The sequence below is a fragment of the Gossypium arboreum genome, chromosome 8 (genome assembly GCF_025698485.1).
Source record: "Gossypium arboreum isolate Shixiya-1 chromosome 8, ASM2569848v2, whole genome shotgun sequence".
Lineage (NCBI taxonomy): Eukaryota > Viridiplantae > Streptophyta > Magnoliopsida > Malvales > Malvaceae > Gossypium > Gossypium arboreum.
The window spans coordinates 72,765,253-72,790,270 of NC_069077.1; the positions used below are offsets into that span (position 1 = coordinate 72,765,253).

At 34.1% G+C, this 25,018-nt stretch overlaps 1 protein-coding gene across 6 annotated transcripts; it reads left to right on the forward strand.

The window, feature by feature from the left end:
- Positions 1 to 2,349: 2,349 nt before the first annotated feature.
- On the forward strand, positions 2,350 to 7,467 carry LOC108474501 (uncharacterized). Of its 6 annotated transcripts, XM_053018398.1 has the most exons (12): positions 2,352 to 2,568; positions 3,489 to 3,648; positions 3,748 to 3,884; positions 4,057 to 4,101; positions 4,191 to 4,244; positions 4,470 to 4,574; positions 4,657 to 4,860; positions 5,068 to 5,153; positions 5,799 to 5,890; positions 5,984 to 6,817; positions 6,950 to 7,160; positions 7,255 to 7,467. In XM_053018398.1, the coding sequence occupies exons 1-12, from the start codon at positions 2,482 to 2,484 to the stop codon at positions 7,292 to 7,294; spliced, it is 2,055 nt and encodes a 684-aa protein (XP_052874358.1). In that variant the 5' UTR covers positions 2,352 to 2,481; the 3' UTR covers positions 7,295 to 7,467. The 6 variants fall into 6 exon arrangements, with proteins under 6 accessions (XP_052874357.1, XP_052874358.1, XP_052874361.1 ...); XM_053018397.1 differs by having other exon boundaries at positions 2,350 to 2,568; positions 5,799 to 6,817; XM_053018401.1 differs by having other exon boundaries at positions 3,505 to 3,648; positions 5,799 to 6,817.
- Positions 7,468 to 25,018: the final 17,551 nt, after the last annotated feature.

A 25,018-nucleotide genomic window follows, 5' to 3' on the forward strand; every position in this document is an offset into this window, starting at 1 on the left:
GTTTATTAAATCTAAGCATACAATAACAAGTTTTCCATCCATTTGGCTAATTTGGCTAAATTGCCTAAACACGTACATCCAATCAAACATGTTAGTCACAAAGTGTACATATACATCAAGTAAGGATAGATGAGCTCATCATACATTATTCATTCAAGACATTATCATTTCATCTCATAATTCTCATGCCATGTCTAGAGTTATATGTCCGTTGAATCATTGAAATTCTGATAGATGCTCAAGTAGGGCACTCGAGGTGTACGATTCTATAATCCGTCAATTCTTATCCAATGGTACCCATTAGGGTACTTAATCAAGGAACACACTCTCGAGCCATATATCGTATAACAGGATTACCAATCCAGGCTAAATCCTTTATATAACGTGTGCTCAAAAAGTTCAATTAGGGTTACTAGTCCAAGCTAAACCCTAACCATAACGTATACTTGAGAGGTGTTATATCAAGATTACCCATCCGAGCTAAATCCTTTCTATAACAAGGTTAATGGGATTACTCGTCTGAGCTAAATCTCATCCGCAACAAATGATATTAATTTCAGGCAGGTGTATATGATCATCGGAATTCAATATTCAATCCGAACTTAACCCATTTTTCATCATTTCAAGCATGTATTCAATTTTTTATTTATAGCAATCAAATAATTCACATCAAATGATAATAACATTTCATACAATCACAACATTCAATTAAACATATTTACATGCTCAATTAGGTTACACGAACTTACCTCGACACTTGTTCGCGTTAGAAATCTCCTAATCCGAAACCTTTTCTTTTCCTCGATCTAACCTCGAATTAGTGTTGTCTGGATCTATATAAATGAATTTAACCATCAATTTTACACATTTCATATTTAAATGGACTCAATTTACATCCTAGACAAAATTACCATTTTGCCCCTAACTATTCCATAAATTTCGATTTCGTCCCTAAGCTCGGAAAATGAAACTTGTGCAATTTACTCCCTATTCCAAGCCTAACCAAAATCCCACTACAAATTTTACAGCACATGTATTCATAAAAAATCAGAATTTTTCTTCAATTTCACAAGTTTATATTTTAATCCTTAAACCATGTTTCCATAAAAAAATCATATTGTAAAAGTTGTTTATCTATCAACAACCTTTCATTTTCTACCATAAATTTCTAATTTTCAAAATATAAATCCTTGACCCATTTTCCATACTTTGATAACTTTTCAAATTAATCCCTCAAATAGAGAGATTAAGCTATCCCGATTTCAAAAATATCAAAATTACTAAAAACGGGACAAGAAAACTTACCCAATTAAGCCTTGAAAGTTTCCCCTCTCACTTTTAGCGTTTCCGTAGAATTTTAGATTGAAGATGACAAAAATAAGATGATATTTTCTTTTCATCTTTTAATTAATTAAGTATTTAGCAATTTCCAATTTAGTCATTGCCCTTTTTCTATATTTTCATGGATGAGTCATCAAAGAAAATCTACATACTTCTTTACTAGTCTAATTACCATATAAAGACCTCTAGATTTGAATTCCATAGCTATTTAATCCTTCTAGCTACTAGAATTCAACTTTTATATTTTATGCGATTTAGTCTTTCTCATAATTAAACACTTAACCGATAAAATTTTCATATCAACATTTTCACACGACATGCCTATTATAATACGGACCATATAATGAAATAAAAATAAACCTTATTTTTGGATCGGATTTTGTGGTCCCGAAACCACTGTTCCGATTTCACTGAAAAATAGACTATTACAGATGAAATGAGGCTCATTTGACCCACTTGAACTGACCCGATTCGTGGAACACATGGAGAAGTCCATCTACTTGAAGTCTTGGTGGTTTAGTGTAACACTCCAATAAAGCTAGAGTTATCATGGTTAATTATTGTAAATCCTAAGGGATAAGATTGTATAGAGTTTAAATCCCTTAAAACTCTCATTTTGTAGATAGACTTTGATCTTGATCATCGATATAATTTAAATTGTATTGTTGGATAGGGGGAGTTCAATTATAAATAGAGGCCTTTTCCTCATTTGTAGTCATCCCATTCCGAGTTATTAAATATACTTTGAGAGCATTTAGTCAAACACTTGTGCTTGGTTTTCTTGTGGCTTTTCCGTTCACTTTTTGCTTCTTCGTTTAAGAGTTTGTTTCCATTTTATTTCGATGCCTTAGAGAATTTATCTTGAGAATTCTCATTAATCGAGTGTTAGACCAACTTAAGCAGATTTGAAGCAAATGAATCACCTCTAATTTCATGACACTAGTATCTTTATAAATCATAAGGCCAAAAAATAGAGGTTAACGAGGATTTTTGTTTTTGGTTTGGATGGGGTGAATTGATGGAAAATAATTAAATTTGGGAGAGAAAAGAGAAGTTTAGAGCCCAATAGTTACGAGGTTGTAGAATTGGGTTTGTTTGGAAGAAGGTAAAAGAGAAGAGTTTGGGATTTGGGACATTGAAATGTACTGCTTCATTTCTCAAGTTCCACAGTCCGTCATGGAGTCTAAAACATCACGTTGCCACCAAAATCTTCCACCTCATTATCATGTACGTTTTCATTTTCTATTTTTTTAAAAATAATTTTCTTGCTAAGGAGGGTTCCCCTCTCCACCTTCATATATATAGCCTATATATATATTTTTCACTTACACTTCGCTCCCTCGGAACTCTCTTTTTTTCTTCCGCAACAATTTTCTCGGCCGATCACTTCCTTGTTTTTTCTCGGTTATTTTCCCTTCCACCAAACACTCTCCAATCCCCTGCTCTTTCACTCTAAATCCTTGCGATCGCTTAAGATTCTTTCTCTCCTCTAATCGATCTCTCTCGCTCTCTCCCTCATACACTGGTACGTTAACCGATCGCTTCACTTACCTTTCTTTTCTATCATTTTTTTGTTTTGTTTTTACATTCAACCTTTTATCTCAGATCACGTGAATAGAAGCCCTAGCCACTGCTGTTGTTTTAAATTTGTTTTAATTATTTATTATGTTGATATGGAGTTTAGTTTTTACAAGCTCTGAAAATTGGTACTAGAAAGTTGGAATTTGAATTTTACGTTATTTGAAGAATGGAATTCGGCCAAAACTGAGTTCAATATTTATATTGTGGCTCAATAAAGGAAAGGTTTAGAAAATGCCTCCCCCTTTTTTCTGCTAATGGGCAAATGAAGGTTCGGGAACTTATTTATTTGTAAATGTAGACGGAGTTTATTGGACTCTGTCCGTCTGCAATCTTTGGTTATCTTTTTTTATTGAGTTTTGGTTTGGGAATTTTTTTTCTTTGAAATTAGAATTTAAATATTTGCTGCCTGCTGATGGATTTTAATATCAATTCTTAGGTTAATTATTTAGTTGTTTTGCTGCGAAAGAAATTCCTAGCGGACAAGTTGGTTTTATTAATGAATTTTTGTTATAAATCCCTAGTGGTTGTGACTCTGTTTGTGTGCTATGCCTGTTGCAAAACTCAAGGCTACCAGTTCTGCAGATGTAATGAAATCAGAGGAGCCAAATGATTCTTTGGACACTTTCATCAGACAAGCTATTGGAAAAGAGCCTCTCCTTTCTTTCTCTAGGGCTGGGGACAGCTCAGTCCAATGGATTCAATTACTGCATGCCTTAGATCAACAAGGTACTTAAAACTTAGTTGATGGTTCAAATCATTGTGTGTGAAAATACTACATAATTGATGCTATAGTATAACTTGATTTCTTGCCTATATGTCTGACAGAAATCCCTGGATGGCCTTTACTCACTCCTCTGAAGGTGCAGATGCAAAAGTGTGATAAGTGTTCGCGAGAATTTTGTTCGCCCATTAACTATAGAAGGCATATACGTGTGCATCATAGGTTGAAAAAACTTGATAAGGTTTTCTCACCGTCTTTGAAACATGATTAGTCCATTATGTTGATACTTCTTCGCAATTTCTTCTCTCGCGATGCTTCTTTAAGATGCTAGCCTCTTGGACAATTGAGATCTGTGGATATATTTTTTTAACCCTTTAGGACTCCTCTAAACAATGTTATTTTACACATTGTAGGATTCTGCTAAAAATAGGGACTTACTAGCGGCATTTTGGGGCAAGGTGTTTCTCTCCCCACTCCCTCTCTTGCTTATTCGTTTTAGGTTAACCTCTTTCTCATTTCTTGTCGTTCTTATTTATATCATTTACAGCTGTCGGAGGATGAGGCAAAGGAAGTTGTATCATTCAAGGATGTGGCATTGGAGGTAATTGTTTAATTTTTCTCTCCTGCTTATTCCTTGGTTCAACATTTAATACTATTCAAGTGACATCCAGATCTGGTTTACAATTGTATTTTTTATTTTTATACCATTATCTTGTATCCAAATGATTATTTATTGCTAGAATATACGTGCACATATTGTATGATTATTGATTTTGTTTGTTCTTGTCTCCTAAACAATTGCCTACTTGCTAACTATGCCTTCTAGGAAGTTCCAGGATCTTCAGTTATAAAATCATTGACAACACTTGTAAAGAGACCAGGGTTTTCAGCTTTGCCACAAGTTTGCTTGAGGGCAGGTTCTGCTCTACTGGTAAGGAACATAGTGTCATAGATCCGAAAGCATGCTAACGCATTCTTATCCTATAGATGTCATATATTCTAATTCTATGCAGGACCTTGTCCAAGCTAGACCATCAAGGTTTCCAATATCTTCCCAAGAATTATTTAGTATCCTTGATGATGCAAGTGAAGGGACTTTCCTATGTGGTGCAGCTGTGTCGATGCAAAAGTATATTTTTGATGGGGAAGTGGGAAAGATTGGTCTTGACACCAAAAACTTGGTTGCTTGTACCAGCTTCTTGGTAGAACAGAAATTGGTACCTTTTTTTCTTTTTCTGTCCTTTCAAGGTTGATTTACTTAAAAGCTTTCATGCACACACTTATGAATAATTTGGTTGGCAAGTATTATGCTATCCCTAACCTTTGGGACTAGCAGTACGATGGTGTGCACATGAATCTGTCATCTTTTGTACATTTTTCCCTCGTCATATTTCCTGATCAAAATTATCTTTGTTTTTGTTCAGGTTAAAGCATGGCTTGCAGATAAGGATGCCGAAGCTTTGAGGTGTCAGAAGTTGCTAGTGGAAGAGGAAGAAGCTGCCCATAAGAGGTGCATATTGCTAATTCTCCTCATCAAATAAAGTTATTTTTAAGTTTGTCGTATTTGATATGTGCAAAAAGGTTGGACTGTTTTCAAATCCTATCCTTTCCCCTTTTCTCTCAAAATTTTCCTCTTAGCATGAAGAAAGTAATTCTTTAAATTGTCTTTGAGAATGTCTGGGAGAAAGAAGATATCAGTAAAGTATTTTTAGTAATTTCTTCTTTTCCATGAGTTAGTAAACCCTGCATATGGCGTAATTACTAATTTACTTCCAAAAGATGTAATGTAGACAACCTTTTTCCCCACCAGATATAAATGGTTAAAAGGGGAAGAAGATACAGGTATAAAAACTTTTTTTTGGATTTCTGGAAAAGAAAATAAAATTGTGGAAATCTTTTTTTCCATCAACAGTCAACTTTCTTAGAGCACATGCATTGAGGAGGAAAATTGTTAGAATTTTGTTTATCAGTTCTAGTCTACTAAACTTCAGTCTTAGGCTTTTTAGTTCCTTGATACAGGTGGTAACAGGTAGGTCCCCTAAGTCCAGTGTTATAGATTAATGACATAATTCTTCAGAAATAGCTCTTCAACATCTTACGAAAGGCAAAATGGAAGACCTTTGATTAGCTGATTTATTTCCTGATTCTTCACTAGGCAAGTTGAGCTTCTTGAGAGAAAGAGACAGAAAAAACTTAGGCAGAAGGAGCAGAAAGCAAAGGAACTAAGACCCTGGGAGATGGAAGAAGGTAAGCAGAACATGGATGATTCATTGGAGGATAGCACTCCCGCTGAAACATCCAGCCCTAAAGCTGTTTTTGATATTGATGGACAAAATGCAGTCATATCAACAGATCAAGTTCTTCCAGCTCTAGAACCCATTCCTTTCCCCAACCCTGAGGAGGGTGTAGATTACAGAGTTCAGACGGAGTTTTACAATCGATATTGTGAGTCAGGAACTAGTCAGAATGGTGAAAAACGTGTAGAGCAAGTTGATGGATGTCAGCGAAAAGTTGTTGCTCGATGGAAGACTCCACCCAAATCACAGCGAGTGGTGCTTAATGGTTTCCATGCTAATCAGAATTCTCATGGATTTAAATCTGGAGGCACGAATAAACATGGAACAAACAGGGAAAGGATTGCTGCAATGGGTAATAGTAATAAAATGTGGAGCCGAAAACCTAAAGCAATAGATGATGGGGATAGTTTGCAAATTAAAGCAGGGAAACAAGCTACAAATCAACCGGATCAGAATAAGAACCCAGAACTTATAATTGGTTCCATATCTGTCCCACTTGGAAAGAATCTAGGTGAAACCCATGATAGGTGCCCTGCGGAGTGTCAACCAAAGAATAATGTTCAGGAGAGGTTCAGCAAACATGATCATGTTCAGATTGTTGCAAACCGATCAACCATTAAATTTTGGAGGCCAGTGAGTCGACAGGAACGAAAAAGTTCACTGCCAGTCCAAAATGGTATTAGAGATGTTGAAGTGGAAGTGATAGCTGAAAATGATGGAGTCCAGATTTCATCCAATGAAAGCTATCGAAGGTCATCTGCAGTAGATGGTAGCGATGGTGTACTAAGAATGAATCTTTCTTCAACACTCAAGGAAAGCGTGCAACCAGGTGGCTTGCAGTTTGACAGCAATGCTGCCAAGGCCTTTCTTGCTGAGAGTAAGTTGGGATGTTTGACATATATATATATATATATATATACACACATATATATGCGTTTGTGTGTATTGGCTTTATTACTGAGTCCATTTTTACTGAATGTCTTTGATGAACTTCTGATCGACGCTGTAGGGTGGAAGGAGGCTGTTGCAGGAGAACATGTGACATTGGTTCTCTCCTCGAACCCTAAGCCTCCAGGGTGCTCAGGGGTTGAAATCGATTCATCAGAGAAGTGGATGGTCAAGGCAGGGGCTTGTGAGGCTTCTACTGTTGGGGCTGCAATAGCCAAGTACAGAACGAAGCCTGAAAAGGGTGCTAAAACAAAGTACATTCCAAAACAAAGGTCGGCAACCTAGGAGGAGGAGGAGAGAGAAGGGAATATTTATTAATGAGATATGAACACAGATTAGCAGGTCATGACTATATATTTTTTGCAGAGGTTCCAGTTTTACCAGTGGTCTTCTGTTGGAAAATTGAAGAAAGGTAAAAGGTTTTACCAGAAATGTTTTATGGTTTCGTTCTTTTTACGTAAGGTTTTTTTCCCCTTATATTTATATTTATTATTATTATTATTATTGGTTTAAGTGTCTAAATTTTGGGTGTAATAAATTGGGGTTGATGCAATTGCAAAGGTCTTTTTTGGGGTCGAAGTGGAAGTTCATTTTTGTTGTTTTTCTTTTACTTCTGTCCTGTGCAGACGTTTTAGGGTAATTTTTCAGGAGAAAAAACAAGAGTAATTGGGTGTGTGGAGGACATCAAAACCAATCGTAATAAGACTAATATAATTCATTTACTAATTATTATTCCATTTAACGATTTTAATAATTTCATTTAGCATCTAAAAAAAAAATGCGCTCTTGAATTATATAGCCATTTTAGAAAGACTGATACAATGGGAATAAATATGAAGGAAAGTAGGAGCGTTTTTCCCCGGGATTCTCAGACATCAGCGTTCTGACCGGAAGAGTGTTCTACTCTTTTATTACCTTTAATTGTGTGTTTGTAAATTGTAGACAACGCATTCCGGAAGTAAGTGGATCATATAAAAGCGTGTAAATTATTTGGTTTTTTAATTTCATTTAAATTTTCCGTTTTTGACAAATATTTTAAATTTAAAGGTTAAAAAAAAAAATCTTAAGATTAAATTGATGTGACTATTTTGTCTTAAACATTTAAGAAGACAACAATATATTTAAAAACCCCAAGTTTCTGGAAAAGATAAAAAAAATTCATAAACTTTGAAATGACTTCAAAGAAAAGGGTGTTAGTTGAAATAACAAAGTTTATAGGAACCTTCTCAAACCAATGTTACCATATATATGTTTTATTGTTTGTTTATTTTTTTATTAATTTTATCATGTTTGATTTGTGATGGTTTAAATTTTTAAAACCATGTTGAAACTTAATTTGTTTATTTAGGAAAATATTTGATTTGATTAAATTAATTCTTTACGGACAATAAATAAACTTATTTGCAAACACCAAACAAACATATCATCAAATATTTTCTCCAATATGCTTACAAACAAACAAACAAAAAGTAATTAAATAAGCAATCTAACCAATTATTATTAAACTAAACTAATTATAACATTTTAACTACTAGTTGACACTAACAAAAGGATATCCATACGTGTGACTAAATTGAGTAAAAAAATTTCGAGTTTACGAGTCTCGTTTCAACATTTTAACTCAATTTGAGATTTTTTTTGAATCAAGTTATATGAAATTCGAGTCAAATCGAAACACGTGAATTTGTTCAAGTTAAATTAAAAAAATTAAACATGTCATATTAAAATCTTGTTACAATATAATTAATTCCATGTTGAAGCATATAATTTGAGAACGTTTATATTTGAAAATTCTTTCAAACCAAAATAAGAGAGAAAAAATATACTTTAATATGATAAACTTGAATTGGTAATTTACTTGTTTAGATATTCTTTAGAATTTTTTAGAATTTTCAATTTTGAATAAATTTTGAATTTTTTATAAATTGAATTTAAAAATATATATTTTGATTATTTTTTTGGTAATTTTGTTGGAAGAGACCAATTTACTCATTTTGAAATCAACAGGGTTTATGAGTGTACTTATACCATCTGTAATTCAATTATTCAAGTTATTAGAATTGTGAGATTTAATTTGAAGAAACCGAATTACTTATTTGAGTTGACTAAAAAAAAAAGAAAACTTAATAACTAGATTCAATTAACTCGAAAGTAAAGAAAAAAATGATTTATTTCAAGTTGAATCAAGTTTTTCTCACCTTATATGATAAAAGTAGGAAGTATTAGAAAGATGACATCAAACAAGTGTTAGAGAAATAGATCCCACTGTTTGATCACAAAACCTTTCAAAATAAGTGTTACGAAGATAGAAACAAAACCATGAAAATCTTTGGGACAAAAGCATTGACAAGACTTGCAATTTCAGGCCACACTCCGGGATTAGGATTAATGATAATAGAAGCTGGAATTTAGAAATCAGAGCATGACTAGCTGCATTCAAGCAACAAACAACTTTGAACATAAAGAAGCCCTAGTGTTGGGTAAACATTTGGAAAGCCAAGCTTCTGCCTAAGATAAAATTCTTTCTTTAGAACCTCCCCCAGAAGAGCTAGATGAATGGAGGTCCCGACTAATTATCCATTATGCCTCAACCATGCTAAAATGATTGAACATGGATTGCGACGTAGCAAAAGGATGGTGGGCTGACATCAGTTGCAGCATACTTATTAACAGTGCCAACAATGACAGATGGGAAGAGTGGTTAGCTAAAACTGTCTTCGAAAAGCTGGCTTAACCCACCAAAAATTCACTTCGCCACCCACCTTTGGAGCATATGGCTGATTAGGAATGCCACAATACATGGGAAAACACCGACTTGAAAATAACCATGTCCACCGCAGCTGAGTTTTTTGCAATCTCCCACTCCTCACGCATCATTCCTCTGCCTTCCTTCATAGGAGTGTCATGGAGTAAACCACGACAAGGTTGGTACAAATTGAACACCAACGGATCATCCATCGACAACCCGGGCAAAGCCAGAGCGGGAGCAATCATTCGGAATCACGATGGTGAATGGGTGGTGGGATCTTATAGGCATATTATGGACATTTAGAGATGGACATGAATTAGCTAGGAGCCTTAACATTAGCGACTTAGAAATTGAAGTTGATGCCTATGCTATTATTAGCTTACGTCTAATGTTAATTGCTCTAATATGTTTCTATTGACCTTGATTAACGATTGTAAGATGCTCCTGATCACTATAGGGCGCACATATTTAGAGAAGCCAATTGATGTGCGGATGCACTAATCAGGCTTGGTTCTAATTTGTCGATTTGGATATCTCTACTAGGAGGATCTCTACGGAGTTATTTTGTATTTGCAATTAGATTTGACTCTAATCTAGTAGATTTATGTCATTCTATTTTTAGGATTGCATGTAATTCTACTCATTTACATAAGATAAAGATTTAATCTTAAAAGGGTCTATTCAACCACCAATTTAAACACATCGAACATAGATCAATAATATAAAAATATTAAATTAAGAATTAAGTACACATAATTGAGAATAAGAAACTAAGTATTTATTACATAAAATAAAAATCAAACGACAAAATCCATCATAGGATTCATCTTCCAAGGTATTTAGAAAATTAGTTCATACTTGAAAATAAAAAATCAAAGAAACAGTATAACTAAAAGAAATAAAAAAAATCATGATAATTTCATAAGAAACCAACTGTGAATCTTTAAGCTTGTTGGAGATTTGCTTCAGAATCGGATTCAATGGTGTTTTTCGATTTGTTTTCTTAAATATTCTATGGCGGCTCACTCCTATCTTCTTATATTTGTCATATATATGTCTTAAAATGCATGGAAAACCTAAAAATTGTGGTTTTCTATTGTTTGGTGCGTAATTCTGTGAAATCGACATGGTCTATCAGATGCTCATATGGGCCATATGACTTTGTGGTCTAACCGTATGGCTCCTGTAACTTGCTCCAACGCTTCAATTTTCACTCGTTTTTCACTCATTTTACTCCAAATGCTCTAGTAAGCATTAAAACATGATTTTAAAGGATTAGAAGTATAAAATTCACAATTAATATCAAATAATCACCTAAAATATATTAAAATGAGATTAAAACATATTACTTTTAGGACTTATTAACCCTCAAAATCAAAGGTTTAGATATAGCTTTATATCACAATTTGTTTAAAAATTTGAAAGATAAAATTATTATGATAATATTAATTATTATATGTTACATATAATTTTAATTTTAGTTTTTTAACATACTATTACTTATTATATTTCATCTATTGCAATTAATCAATGCACGGGTTTATGATTGCGACAATCATAATATATTAATGCACGTTGATCGTGATTTTATAATACATGCCAACAATTCGTGCATCGAAACTATATACAATAATAATTTAAGGCATTATTTTTATTAAATAAAATATTAAATTATAAAATATATAAAAAGTCATAACTTTATTTATAGAATCAATTATAAAATTAAAATTAAAATTACATAAAATCATAAATTAATAATAATTATTATGCATGTGTAACACCCCCTTACCCGAGACCGTCGCCGGAGTCGAGCACGAGGCATTAACAGACTTAAATTATCACTTAAATAATTTCAAACAATTTATTTCACCTTTCGTAATAAACTGTCCATCTGCGTCACAGTGCTAAAAAAAATCATATCTTGAGTTACAAAACTCAAAATTAAAATCCGTAAATTTTTCGTAAAACTAGACTCATATATCTATTTAATAAATTTTTTTCCAGATTTTTTGGTTGGGCCAATTAGTACATTTTATAAGTTAAAGTTTTCCCTATTTCAGTGTTTGACTGCTTTGACCTCTGTTCACTACAAGTCACTTTTATCTCTGTACAAAATTCAGATGACTATGCCGTTTGTTTCTCTTAAATGTAGACTCAATAAGGAATCTATAAATATAAAATATGACTCCTAATTATTTTTTTACAGTTTTTAATGAATTTATAAAGTCAAAATAGGGGATTCAAAAATCGCTCTGACCCTATTCCATCAAAACTCAAATTTCTCATAAAATACAATTCATTTACATGTTTTGTTTCTTCCATATGAAATAGACTCAATAAGATTCAATTTCATATTTTATTCATCATCTAATTCTATCTCTACTATTTTTAGTGATTTTTCAAACTCACGTCATTACTGTTGTATGATACTGTTTTATAGCAAATTTCACCTTTCTATGAATTTCCATGGATTAGATAGCACATTAAGTATACATAACACCAAATATGATCTTGATTAGCCATTCCAATGGCTAATCATTACCAAACATTTCCTTACCACCCAATAGCCATATCATAAGATCATATACACAAAATGATTATAATGTTATACATGCCATACCCAAAATATACAAGCCACTATACCAAAATGGTCCACGGATAGTGTGAGCAAGCCTCTGACCGTTCCCAATTTTCGAGCTGGCTTGTCAAAACTACAAAGAATGGAAAGGAGGGAGTAAGTATAAATGCTTAGTAAGTTCACATGTAAATAGCAAGTAACATAATCATGCAATCCAACATAAAACATCATTTGTATAAATATCACCAAGACATTCATGTTACATTTGCATTTACTATCTTACCACGATTTCATCATACCAAGTTCTCAACCCGAGGGTTTAAGGGCATACCTGTCCAAATTTTCTCATTCCCCACACTTACCAACATGTCACCTTCGTCTTAAGTATTCTCCTTATTCACTTAAGATTCACCCGTTAAACACATCAAAATATAATTTGGATACACGGATTGCATGCACATAAGTTCCATACCCGCAGCTAGACAAACTCAATAGCCTGGGGAAATTATGTAGCCAAGCTACCATGTAACCCGACCATAAATGAACTCAGACTCAACTCAACGAGCTTGGAACTCAAATATCCTAGTGACATGTCACTTGTATCCTAATCTATTCCCAAGGTTCAAACAGGATTTTCCTCAATCACACATCTTTGCCGTCTTCCATGGAATATCGGAACCGATACTTGATAGCATTTCATATTTATCAAGTAGCTCACACAATTTGCATATTACTAAATAATAATCCACAAAGCATAATATTTCATGATAATAATTATCATATCATATAAATAGCATTAAATTACTTAAAATGACAATTATGTTACTACATTTACACGAACTTACCTCGGTACAAAATGTTAGAAATCGAGCCTATTCCTCAGAACTTTATTTTTCCCTCGATCACGACTCGAATCTTGTTTCTCTTGATCTAAAATAACAAATTTAGCTTATTTAATACTCACATTTATTAAAACAGTCCTTGACTCAAACTTTGGAAAAATTATATTTTTGCCTCTAAACTTTTACATATTTACACTTTTGCCCCAAGGCTCGAAAATTAAACTTCATCCTATTTTATTATGTTTTATAACATGCTGATCATTTTTTCCTTCTATGACAACATCAAATTCTCACTCTAACATGTACTTATGAACATTAGGTATTTTTACCGATTATGTCGTTTTATTCGTTTTCATGTAAAATCACTTAGCAAAAGTTGTTTAACGCAATTTCAAGCTTCATATTCTATTATAAAATATAAAAATAAACACATTTCACCTATGTGTATTTTTCCAAATATAAACCCTAGGTTAAATTATTGCTAGAATAAGCTTAATCAAGTTACCGGGACTCCAAAAACGTAAAGAACATTAAAAACGGGGCTAAAATGGACTTACAGTCAAGCTTGGAAGCTTGAAAAACCCTAGCTATGTCTTTCTCATGTGAAATTCAGCCAAGGGGTTGAAGATGGACAAAATTTGGCTTTTAATTTTGTTTTTAATTCATTTGAATAACTAAATGACCAAAACGCCCTTAATTAAAAACTATGGTGTTTTATCTTCCTTTAGGTATTTTTGTCCAAACTAGTACAATGATCTAATTACTATCCAAGGACCTCCACTTTAAAAACCCATTACTCACAAGTACTTAGTACCTTTGTGAACTAGAACATACATTTTACAACTTTTGCAATTTAGTCCTAAATATCAAATTGGACCCTCTATCGATAAAATTTCTAACGAAATTTTAACACAATCATGAAATCATGCCATAGACCTTAAAATGATAATAAAATAATTATTCCTGCCTCGGATTTGTGGTCCCAAAATCACTATTCTGATTAGGCCCTAATTCGGGATATTACAACTCTCCCCCTTTTAGGGATTTTCGTCCCCGAAAATCTTACCAGTAAATAGGTGTGGGTATTGATTCCTCATAGTTTCCTCGGGCTCCCGTGTAGCCTCTTCTACCCCGTGCTTTCACCACAATACTTTCACAATAGCGATACTTTTATTTCTTAGTTGCTTGACTTCTCGAGCTAAAATCTTAATCGGTTCTTCATTGTAAGTCATATCCGATTGTAGCTCAATTTCCGTCAGTGAAATTACATGTGAAGGATCCGAACGATACCAGCGTAACATAGATACATGGAACACATCATGAATCTTCTCTAATTCAGGTGGTAATGCTAACCGATATGCTACCGGTCCAACTCTTTCAATTATTTCATACGGTCCGATAAAACGCAGACTCAACTTGCCTTTCCGACCAAATTTAAGAACTTTCTTCCATGGAGACACTTTTAAAAATACCTTATCGCCGACTTGAAACTCGATTTCTTTTCGCTTCAAACCGCGTAGGATTTCTCTATCAAGCGACTTTCAAACAATCTCGAATCATTTTCACTTTTTCTTCGGTTTCTTTAATTAGATCAACTTCGTAAATCTGATTTTCTTTGAGTTTAGTCCAATACAATGGCATCTAACACTTACGACCATACAATGCTTCATAAGGTGCCATCTTCAAACTCGTCTGATAACTATTATTGTAGGCAAATTCTACCAACGGTAAGTATCTTTCCCAACTACCTTGGAATTCCAATACACAACATCTGAGCATGTCTTCAAGAATCTGAATTACTCTCTCTGATTGTCCATCAGTTTGTGGATGGAAGGCAGTGCTGAAATTTAACTTCGTACCTAATGCCTCTTGCAACTTTTGCCAAAACCGTGATGTAAATCTCGGATCTCTATCTGAAATGATCGACAAAGGTACTCCGTGAAGTCAAACAATCTCATTGATATACAATTCAGCCAACTTATTAAGAGAATAATCAATACATATCGGAATAAAATGAGCCGATTTAGTCAATCTGTTGACTATTACCCATATGACATCTTTCTTCTTCGGAGTTAATGGCAACCCTGATACAAAATCCATAGTAATTCGATCCCACTTCCACTCGGGAACCATGATAGGTTGAAGTAGTCCCAAAGGCACTTGGTGTTCAGCTTTCACTTGTTGACAAATTAAGCATTTCGATACGAACTCGGAGATATCTCTTTTCATTCCGTTCCATCAATACATTTTCTTCAAGTCATTATACATTTTTGTACTGCCCGAGTGAATTGACAAACAACCACTATGTGCTTCATGCAAGATCTTTTGAATCAACTCATCATTTTTCAGTACACAAATCCGATCTTTAAACATCAAGCAACCATCAGAACAGATTCTGAAATCTGATCCTATATCAGCCTCACATTGCTTCCTCTTGGTTTGCAAATCTTTGCCACTTTTCTGAGCTTCACAAATCTCTTGTAAAAACATCGGTCTTGTTCTCAACTCTGCTAGAATCTAACCATCTTCAAACACCGTCAATTGAGTATTCATAGCTCTCAAAGCAAACAATGACTTTCTACTCAAAGCATCAGCAACCACATTCACTTTTCCCGGATGGTAGTTAATCACAAGCTCGTAATCTTTCAATAATTCTAACCATCTCCGCTATCTCAAATTCAAGTCTTTTTGTGACATCAAGTACTTGGGACTTTTGTGGTTCGTATATACTCGACACTTTTCACTATACAAATAATGTCGCCAAATCTTGAAAACAAACACTATAGCAACCAGTTCCAAATCATGAGTCGGATAATTCCTTTCGTGAGGTTTCAACTACCTCGAAGAACAAGCCACCACTTTTCCTTCTTGCATAAGTACACATCCCAAGCCATTTAGAGAAGTATCACTATACACCACAAATTCTTTACCTGACTCGGGTTGTACTAACACGGGTGCCTCAGTCAGTAACTTTTTCAATTTCTCAAAGCTTTGTTGACATTCTTCCGTCCATCCAAATTTAACATCCTTTTGGAGTAGTCTGGTCATAGGAGTAGCAATTATAGACAATCCATTTACAAACCGTCGATAATAACCAGCTAGACCCAAGAAACTTCTAACCTCAGTTACATTCTTTGGCGGTTTCCCATCAACAATAGCCGAAATTTTACTAGGATCAACCCGTATATCATCACCTGAAACAATATGACCCAAAAATCTAACTTCTCGAATCCAAAATTCACTCTTACTAAATTTGGCATACAACTGCTTATCTCTCAAAGTTTTCAAAACTATCCTCAAGTGCTCAGCATGCTCTATCTCATCTTTCGAATAAATTAACATATCATCAATAAATACCACAAAAAACTTGAGTATGACCGAAATATGCGATTCATTAAATCCACAAACACAGCAGGAGCATTTGTCAAACCAAATGGCATAACTAAAAATTCATAATGGCCGTACCTTGTTCTAAAAGCAGTTTTAGGCACATCTGACTCTTTTACTTGCAGCTGGTAATATCCAGACCTCAAGTCAATCTTTAAAAACCATGTTGTTTCAGCTGATCAAACAAATCAGCAATTCTCGGCAACAGATACTTGCTCTTGATTGTTACCTTATTTAACTGCCGATAGTCTACCCACAATCTCATAGAACCATCCTTCTTTTTCAGAAATAATACGGGAGCACCCCAAGGCAAAAAACTCAGTCTCACAAAGCCTTTGTCAGTCAACTCTTGCAACTGTGACTTTAATTCTTTCAACTCTGTTGGTGCCATTCTATATGAGCAATCGAGATTGGAGTTGTTCCCGATATCAACTCAATACCAAATTTTACTTCTCTGACAGGAGGCAAACCCGACAACTCTTCTGGAAATACATCCGCGAATTCACATACAATTGGTACTGATTTAATTTTCTTCTCAAATTCCTTTATATTCAACACATATGCCAAAAAAGCTTCATAACCCTTTCTCAAATATCTCTGAGCCGACATCGAAGAAATCACACTAGGCAATGCCTCTGATTTGTCTGATTCAACCCGCAGAATTTTACCATTTTCACATTTTAATTCAATAACCTTTTGTTTACAATTTACTATAGCATCATGCAATGTCAACCAATCCATACCCAAAATAACATCAAATTCGTCAAACGGCAACAACATCAAGTCGGCCAGAAAATAATGACCTCTAATCATCAGAGGACATTTTTTGCATACTTTATCAACTATAACACATTTGCCTAACGGGTTTGACACTTTAATCATAAATTTCATAGACTCAACAGGTAATACTCATATTAGACACCAATTCCATGCGCACATATGAATGAGTGGAACTGGGGTCAATCAAAGCAATAACGTTAACATCATACAGAGAGAAAATACCAGTGATCACATTGGAAGATGAAGCATCTTCACGCACCTTTATGGCATAAGCTCTAGCCGGAGCTCTAGCTTCAGATTTAAACGCTGAATCTCTAACTACATTCTTGTCGCTTGCCTCATTCCTAACATATCTCGAAGATCTTCCTCTCGAAACTGCACCATTAGGTTTTGTACTTTGAAAATTTTCTTTCTCAATTCTCTCGGGACAGTCTCTAATAAAATGATCTGGAGAACCACACTGGTAACATTCGTTAGTTCTACATGGACCAAGGTGACTTCTACCACATTGTTGGCACTCGGGTCTAACAAATCTCGAATTTCCCACACTAGCCACAAAAGTAGTTTAAGATTTAAAACTTGCATTTTGCTTCTTACGATTCCCATACGAATGTCCAGTCGAAACATGAGAACGAGAATACATATCTCTGGATTTTCTAGATTGCGGTGGGAATGCACTATTCATCGGTCTTTTCTTCAAATTTCTTTAATTAGTTCTTCAGCCTTGCAAGCCCGATCAACAAGTACTACGAACTCTTTCAACTCAAGAATTCTCACAAATACGTTGATGTCTTCATTGAGTCCGTCCTCAAATTGTCTGCACATTTTAGCCTTTGAGGGAATACATTCTCTAGCATGCTTACTCAACCAATCGAACTCCCTTTCATACTCAGTAATTGTCATGTTGCCTTGTTTCAACTCGAGAAACTCTTTACGCTTCTGTTAACAAATCTTTCACTGATGTATTTCTTCTGAAATTCTTCTTGAAAGAACTCCCAAGTCACTTTCTCTTTTGATATCACTAAAATCAATGTCTTCCACCAATAATAGGCTGAATCTCTCAACAAGGATATAGCACATTTTAAGCACTCTTCAAGTGTACAAGACAATTCATCAAATACCCAAATAGAATTCTCAAGCCAAAATTCTGCTTTCTTGGTATATCAACATTTGCCCTGAATTCTTCAGCCCCTTACTTGCGAATTCTGTCAACTGGGGTTCTATGAAATTTCATCAGATCTATACCTTGAGGCATCGGGGGTACAGGTTAAGGAATCGAGGGAGGTGGGGGAGGTTGTTGAGCATTTGGGTTCGTACGAATGAACTAGGTGTACCATGCATTCATCATCTGGAGAAAGGCTTCCCGAGCCCCTTCTCCTCCTCCTTGACTAATAGTAGGAGGTCAATTTTCAGTTAGCACCACCCCTTCAGTAGGAGCTGGCGTATTGCTCTCTACATCATTGGCCACAGCTGGATCGGGATCCATTTACTATATAAAAAAAATTATTTTAAAGGTCAGAAGTCGTCACACTATCACAATATATATATATATGGCATGTCTAGCAAAACCCGTACATACACCACGTTAGTCAGAGAATCGACTAAATCGTAGCTCTGATACCACAAAATGTAGCACCCCCTTACCTGAGACCATCGCCGGAGTTGAGCACGAGGCATTAACAGATTTAAATTATCACTTAAACAATTTCAAACAATTTATTTCACCTTTAGTAATAAACTGCCCATCTGCGTCACAGTCGCTAAAAAAATCATATCTCGAGTTACGAAACTCAAAATTAAAATCCGTAAAATTTTCCTGAAACTAGACTCATATATCTATTTACTAATTGTTTTCTAGAATTTTTGGTTGGGCCAATTAGTACAGTTTATTAGTTAAATTTTCCCTGTTTCACTGTTCGGCTGCTCTGACCTCTATTCACTACAAATCACTTTTCTCTCTGTACAGAATTCAGATGACTATGTCGTTTTTTGTCTTAAATTTAGACTCAATAAGAAATCTATACATACAAAGTATGTCTCAAAATTATTTTTTTACAATTTTTAGTGAATTTATAAATTAAGAACAGGGGGTTCAGAAATTGCGCTGACCCTGTTCCACCAAAACTCAAATTTCTCATAAAATAAACTCATTTACCTATTTTGCTTCTTCCATATGAAAATAGACTCAATAAGATTCAATTTAAGATTTTATTCATCATCTAATTCTATCTCTACTATTTTTAGTGATTTTTCAAACTCACGTCATTGCTGTTGTATAATACTGTTTTGTAGCAAATTTCGCCTTTTTATGAATTTCCATGGATTAGATAGCACATTAAGCATACATAACACCAAATATGATCTTTATTATTCATTCCAATGGCTAATCATTACCAAACGTTTCCTTACCACCCAATAGCCATATCATAAGATTATATACACAAAATGATTATAATGCTATACATGCCAACTCAAAATATACAAGCCACTATACCAAAATGGTCCACGGATAGTGTGAGTGAGCCTCTGACCATTCCCAATTTTCGAGCTGGCTTGTCAAAACTACAAAGAATGGAAAGGAGGGAGTAAGCATAAATGCTTAGTAAGTTCACATGTAAATAGCAAGTAACATAATCATGCAATCCAACATAAAATATCATTTGTATAAATATCACCAAGACATTCATGTTACATTTGTGTTTACTATCTTACCACGATTTCATCATACCAAGTTCTCAACCCGAGGGTTTAAGCGCATACCTATCCGAATTTTCTCATTCACCATACTTACCAACATGTCACCTTCATCTTAAGTATTCTCCTTATTCACTTAAGATTCACCCGTTGAACACATCGGAATATAATTTGGATACACGGATTGCATGCACATAAGTGTCATACCCGCAGCTAGACAAACTCAATAGCCTGCGGAAATTATGTAGCGAAGCTACCATGTAACCCGCCCATAAACGAACTTGACTCAACTCAACGAGCTCGGGCGTTCGCATCCATAAGTGAATTTGGACTCAACTTAATGAGTTCGGATGCCTAGTTACATCTCACGAACTCGGACTCAACTCAACGAGCTCGGAACTCAAATATCCTAGTGACATGTCACTTGTATCCTAATCTATTCCCAAGGTTGAAACGGGATTTTCCTCAATAACACATCTTTGCCTTCTTTCACGGAATGTCAGAACCGATACTTGATAGCATTTCATATTTATCAAGTAGCTCACATAATTTGCATATTACTAAATAATAATCCACAAAGCATAATATTTCATGATAATAATCATCATATCATATAAATAACATTAAATTACTTAAAATGACAATTATGTTACTACATTTACACCTGAACTTACCTCGATACAAAATGTTAGAAATCGAGCCTATTCCTCGTAAACTTTATTTTTCCCTCGATCATGACTCGAATCTTGTTTCTCTTGATCTAAAATAACAAATTTAGCTTATTTAATACTCACATTTATTAAAACAGTCCTTGACTTAAACTTTGGCAAAATTATATTTTTGCCCCTAAACTTTTACATATTTACACTTTTTCCCCAAGGATCAGAAATTAAAATTCATCCTATTTTCTTATGTTTTTTGACATGATGATCATTTTTCCCTTCTATGGCAACATCAAATTCTCACTCTAACATGTACTTATGAACATTAGGTATTTTTACCGATTATGTCGTTTTACTCGTTTTCACGTAAAATTGTTTACCAAAAGTTGTTTAACACAATTTCAAGCTTCATATTCTACCATAAAACATCAAAATAAACACATTTCTCCTATGGGTATTTTTCCAAATATAAACCCTAGGTTAAATTATTGCTAGAATAAGCTTAATCAAGTTATTGGAACTCCAAAAACGTAAAGAACATTAAAAACTAGTATAATGGTCTAATTACTATCCAAGGACCTCCACTTTAAAAACCCATTACTCACAAGTACTTAGTACCTTTGTGAACTAGAACACACATTTTACAACTTTTGCAATTTAGTCCTGAATATCAAATTGGACCCTCTATCGATAAAATTTTTAACGAAATTTTCACACAATCATGAAATCATGCCATAGACCTTAAAATGATAATAAAATAATTATTTCTATCTCAGATTTGTGGTCCCAAAACCATTATTCTGAATAGGCCCTAATTCGGGATATTGCAGCATGAATGTAAGATACACTATCAATCCGCCCATTAATATATTTGTCACAATCATAATATATTTTTGTATTGGAACCCTAAATTAATTGTAAACTAATTCCTACAAAAAATTGTAATTTAATATGACATTAAACAACACAAGCAATCTAAGCAGAGAACTTTAAAACATAAAAAACATAAACGTCTTTCCTATCTCAATAATTACCTGAAATTCAATCTCAACAAGAATTAACATCGTTACTAAAGTTCACTCAAAGCACTCAAGGTATTTAATGTTCAAGTAATGTACACTCAACACTCAAACAAGAAATACTATTACCATAGGCTTGGTTGAAAATCAAATCCCCACCACTATATAACAAGATGATACACCAATCAAGAGGTCTTTACAAGATTGTAACGGGGCTTAGGTTAAGGGTACAAAAAATTTCATAAGAGGTGGTTACAATCAAGAGTCAAGTTGATAAGTTACCAAACCAAAAAACCAGTTGTTGAATTGAAAGAATTTACATCGACAAGAAATAAAGAGTGGATATGAGCTTTTATACAAAATATGAGACTAACTATTCAAGCTCAACAATTTTTTTTATTTTACTTTATTTTTTTAAACAAGGAGAAAATTCAATAATGTGAATGATGAAATATAGTCAAACAACTAACCAAATCGAATCTCGATATTAAGGAAGTCAATAAAAAAAATTACAACATTAATGTGGGTTTTCAGGTTAACATGAGCAATTGTTAAGTAAAAAATGTGTTAGGATCAATGGGGTTTACTAGGGATTAATTCAATGAATAAGCTGTTTAAAGGTTAGGTGGGTTAAATCCTAAGTGTTTCTATCATTTCAATATATCAAATAAATAATTTGGTCTCAGCATTTATAACTGAAGCAAGTTTTAGAATAACAAATCAAGTTGACATTCTCACAACCAAGAATAAAGTGAGCACAAAAAAGATATGCTCTATAGGCTCAACACTCACAAAAAAGTATGGTTTGGATGTTAAACTTGTAAATTTCAAATTTCAAAAAAAAAATCTTCAGTGCAAGGAGACAACCTAAAATAATAATTTCTGAAAAATGGTTTGTTATGCTTGACTCTCTCCTGTCTTAATGTATAAATCACACGATGCAAAAAAATCCACAAATTAAAAAAATAACTTTAATGTAACAACTCTAACTCGTATCCGTCATCGGAATAGGGTTACGAGGCATTATCGATCAACCCCAACAAAATCATACATTTGTGCAATCATAATTAAAATCCATTCAAATCATTCACATTGTCCCTTATAAGGCTCTACGAGACCTCAAGACATGCTTAAAAGTGGTTTGGGACTAAACTGACAACATATGCAAACTTTGCAAAACTTAGAAAAGTTCCAAACATTTAAGGGTCATACGCCCGTGTGAACAGGCCGTGTGCCTCACACGGCTACCAGACATGCTCGTATCACAGGCTGTGGGAAAATTAGAGAGGTTACTGACTTAGTGTAATACCCCTTACCCATATCCGATGCCGGGACAGGGTTCAAGGCGTTACCGAACTTAAATGTACACAATTTCTTGAAATCGGGCCATAAAATTTCATTTAAATTAAATCACATGCATAATTTCCCTTACACGAGCTAACGAGGCTCTAAACATGCATTAAAGGCAGTTTGGGACTAAACTGAGAACTTTAGAAAGTTTTAGGAAAACTTAGAAAATTTCTCGTGAAACAGGGTCACACGCCCATGTGGACGCAGGGACACGCCCATGTCCTCTGGCCGTGTAACTCTCTGTTTATGACATTAGCAAAACAAATTGAACCACACAGTTGAGACACATGGCTGTGTCTCTAGCCGTGTGGCTAGCACTTAGACTATTTTCCAAGCTTTTTTGTTACCATTAATACCTCACATACTTAAATACATTATAGACACAAATAATGTAGCATCAAGTAAATGATTAAACATCCTCTATTAAGACTCAATTGTAACAGTCATATGTCATCATACATGTGTTTGGCTTACTCATTTTATACCAAGTCTAAACACACAAATTTACAATCAATTGAACATGCCATTTTGATTATCGCTTGCACATTTATACCATGCATGACATTATTTCACATTCACAAATGACATGCCTGCCTAAGTCATTCCACACCAATTTCTTTTTCCAGCATTATTGACTTATTGCCATTTCACACTTTTATTCTCTGATTATGACCACTTCGTTTGGTCATCAGACATTCATCAAGCATACATACCGTAACACTAACCATTCATATCAAACAAATATAATCACATGACCACATCGCAAGGTATCAATCTATAACTTGGATAAATAGGCTTATAAGCCATCACCCTTGTAAGCCACGTCTCATGGCTATACACAACAAATCAATTTAAGCCAACATCTTGACCAAATTAGAAGAATGCACATCATAATAACTAAGTCCCTATACATGCCACTCACTCAAATACACCTAAGGTTTATCAATACCCCAATGGTAATAGCTTAATAGTGTGTTCCTACCTCCGACGCTCTCCAACCCCGTCGACTTGACAACACTGAAGAAATAAAAAGGGAGGGAGTAAGCTTTATGCTTAGTAAGTCCATATGAAAATAATAAGCAATATGCCAACATGCTTCTCAAGGTAATACGATTATAATTACACTTTTGCTTATTTTCTGGTCCTACTGCTTTTCTCAAGTCATAGTTACTAATTTATTTATATCTAGAGCTACAGAACTCCAAATTAAGATCTGCTAATTTTACCTAAAACTAGACTCACATATATTCTTACCATAAAATTTTCAGAATTTTTAGTCTATCCAATAAGTACATTTTATTCTTTAAAGTTACCCTTTTTTTGCTGTTTGACAGTTCTGACCCCTCTTCACTAAAAATTAATTATCTCATAGTACGAGACTCGGATGATATTTCTGTATATTTCTCTTGAAAATAAACTCACTAAGGATTTTAATCATATAAATTATAGCCCATAACTATTTTGTACAATTTTAAATGATTTTCTCAAATCATAATTGGGGATTTCGAAACCATTCTAACTCTGTATCACAATAATTTAAATATCTCATAATCTGATATTCATTTTCTTACACCATTTCTTCTCTGTGAAACTAGACTCAAAAGATTTAATTGCATATTTTATTCAGCCTCAAATTCAATTTCCACAATTTTTGATGAATTTTCAAAGTTGGACTACATCTATTGTCCAAAACAGTTTTAGTACAAAAAAGATGATGACTAAGTTCATCACACCTTCATTTCTTTTAAATTAGAATTCTATGCATTTATAAACATATATCTAGTCCACCAAATTAACATAACATCATTTCACAATACTCATGGACTTACCATTCGTGGATTTCATATTCAATTGAGTTTTTGTACATACCTGTACTCATTCGTAACATAACTCAAGTTCGTTCTCACTAATGACATACCTCATTGGGACCATCATCAAATCCTTCTTTGAATTACCCGTTGAACACTAGGAACACTAATGGCTACACGGAAACTTACACATAGTGCCATATATGCAGCTAGAACCAACTCATAGCGCAGAACGTATGTAGCTAAAGCTACCACATATAA

Bases quoted from the DNA above. Each gene is read 5' to 3' on its own strand.
- LOC108474501 (XM_053018397.1), top strand. From the start codon at position 2,482: ATGTACTGCTTCATTTCTCAAGTTCCACAGTCCGTCATGGAGTCTAAA. The intron at 4,861-5,067 runs GTACCTTTTTTT...GTTTTTGTTCAG, and splicing joins TCTTGGTAGAACAGAAATTG to GTTAAAGCATGGCTTGCAGA. The intron at 7,161-7,254 runs GTCGGCAACCTA...TATTTTTTGCAG, and splicing joins AAGTACATTCCAAAACAAAG to AGGTTCCAGTTTTACCAGTG.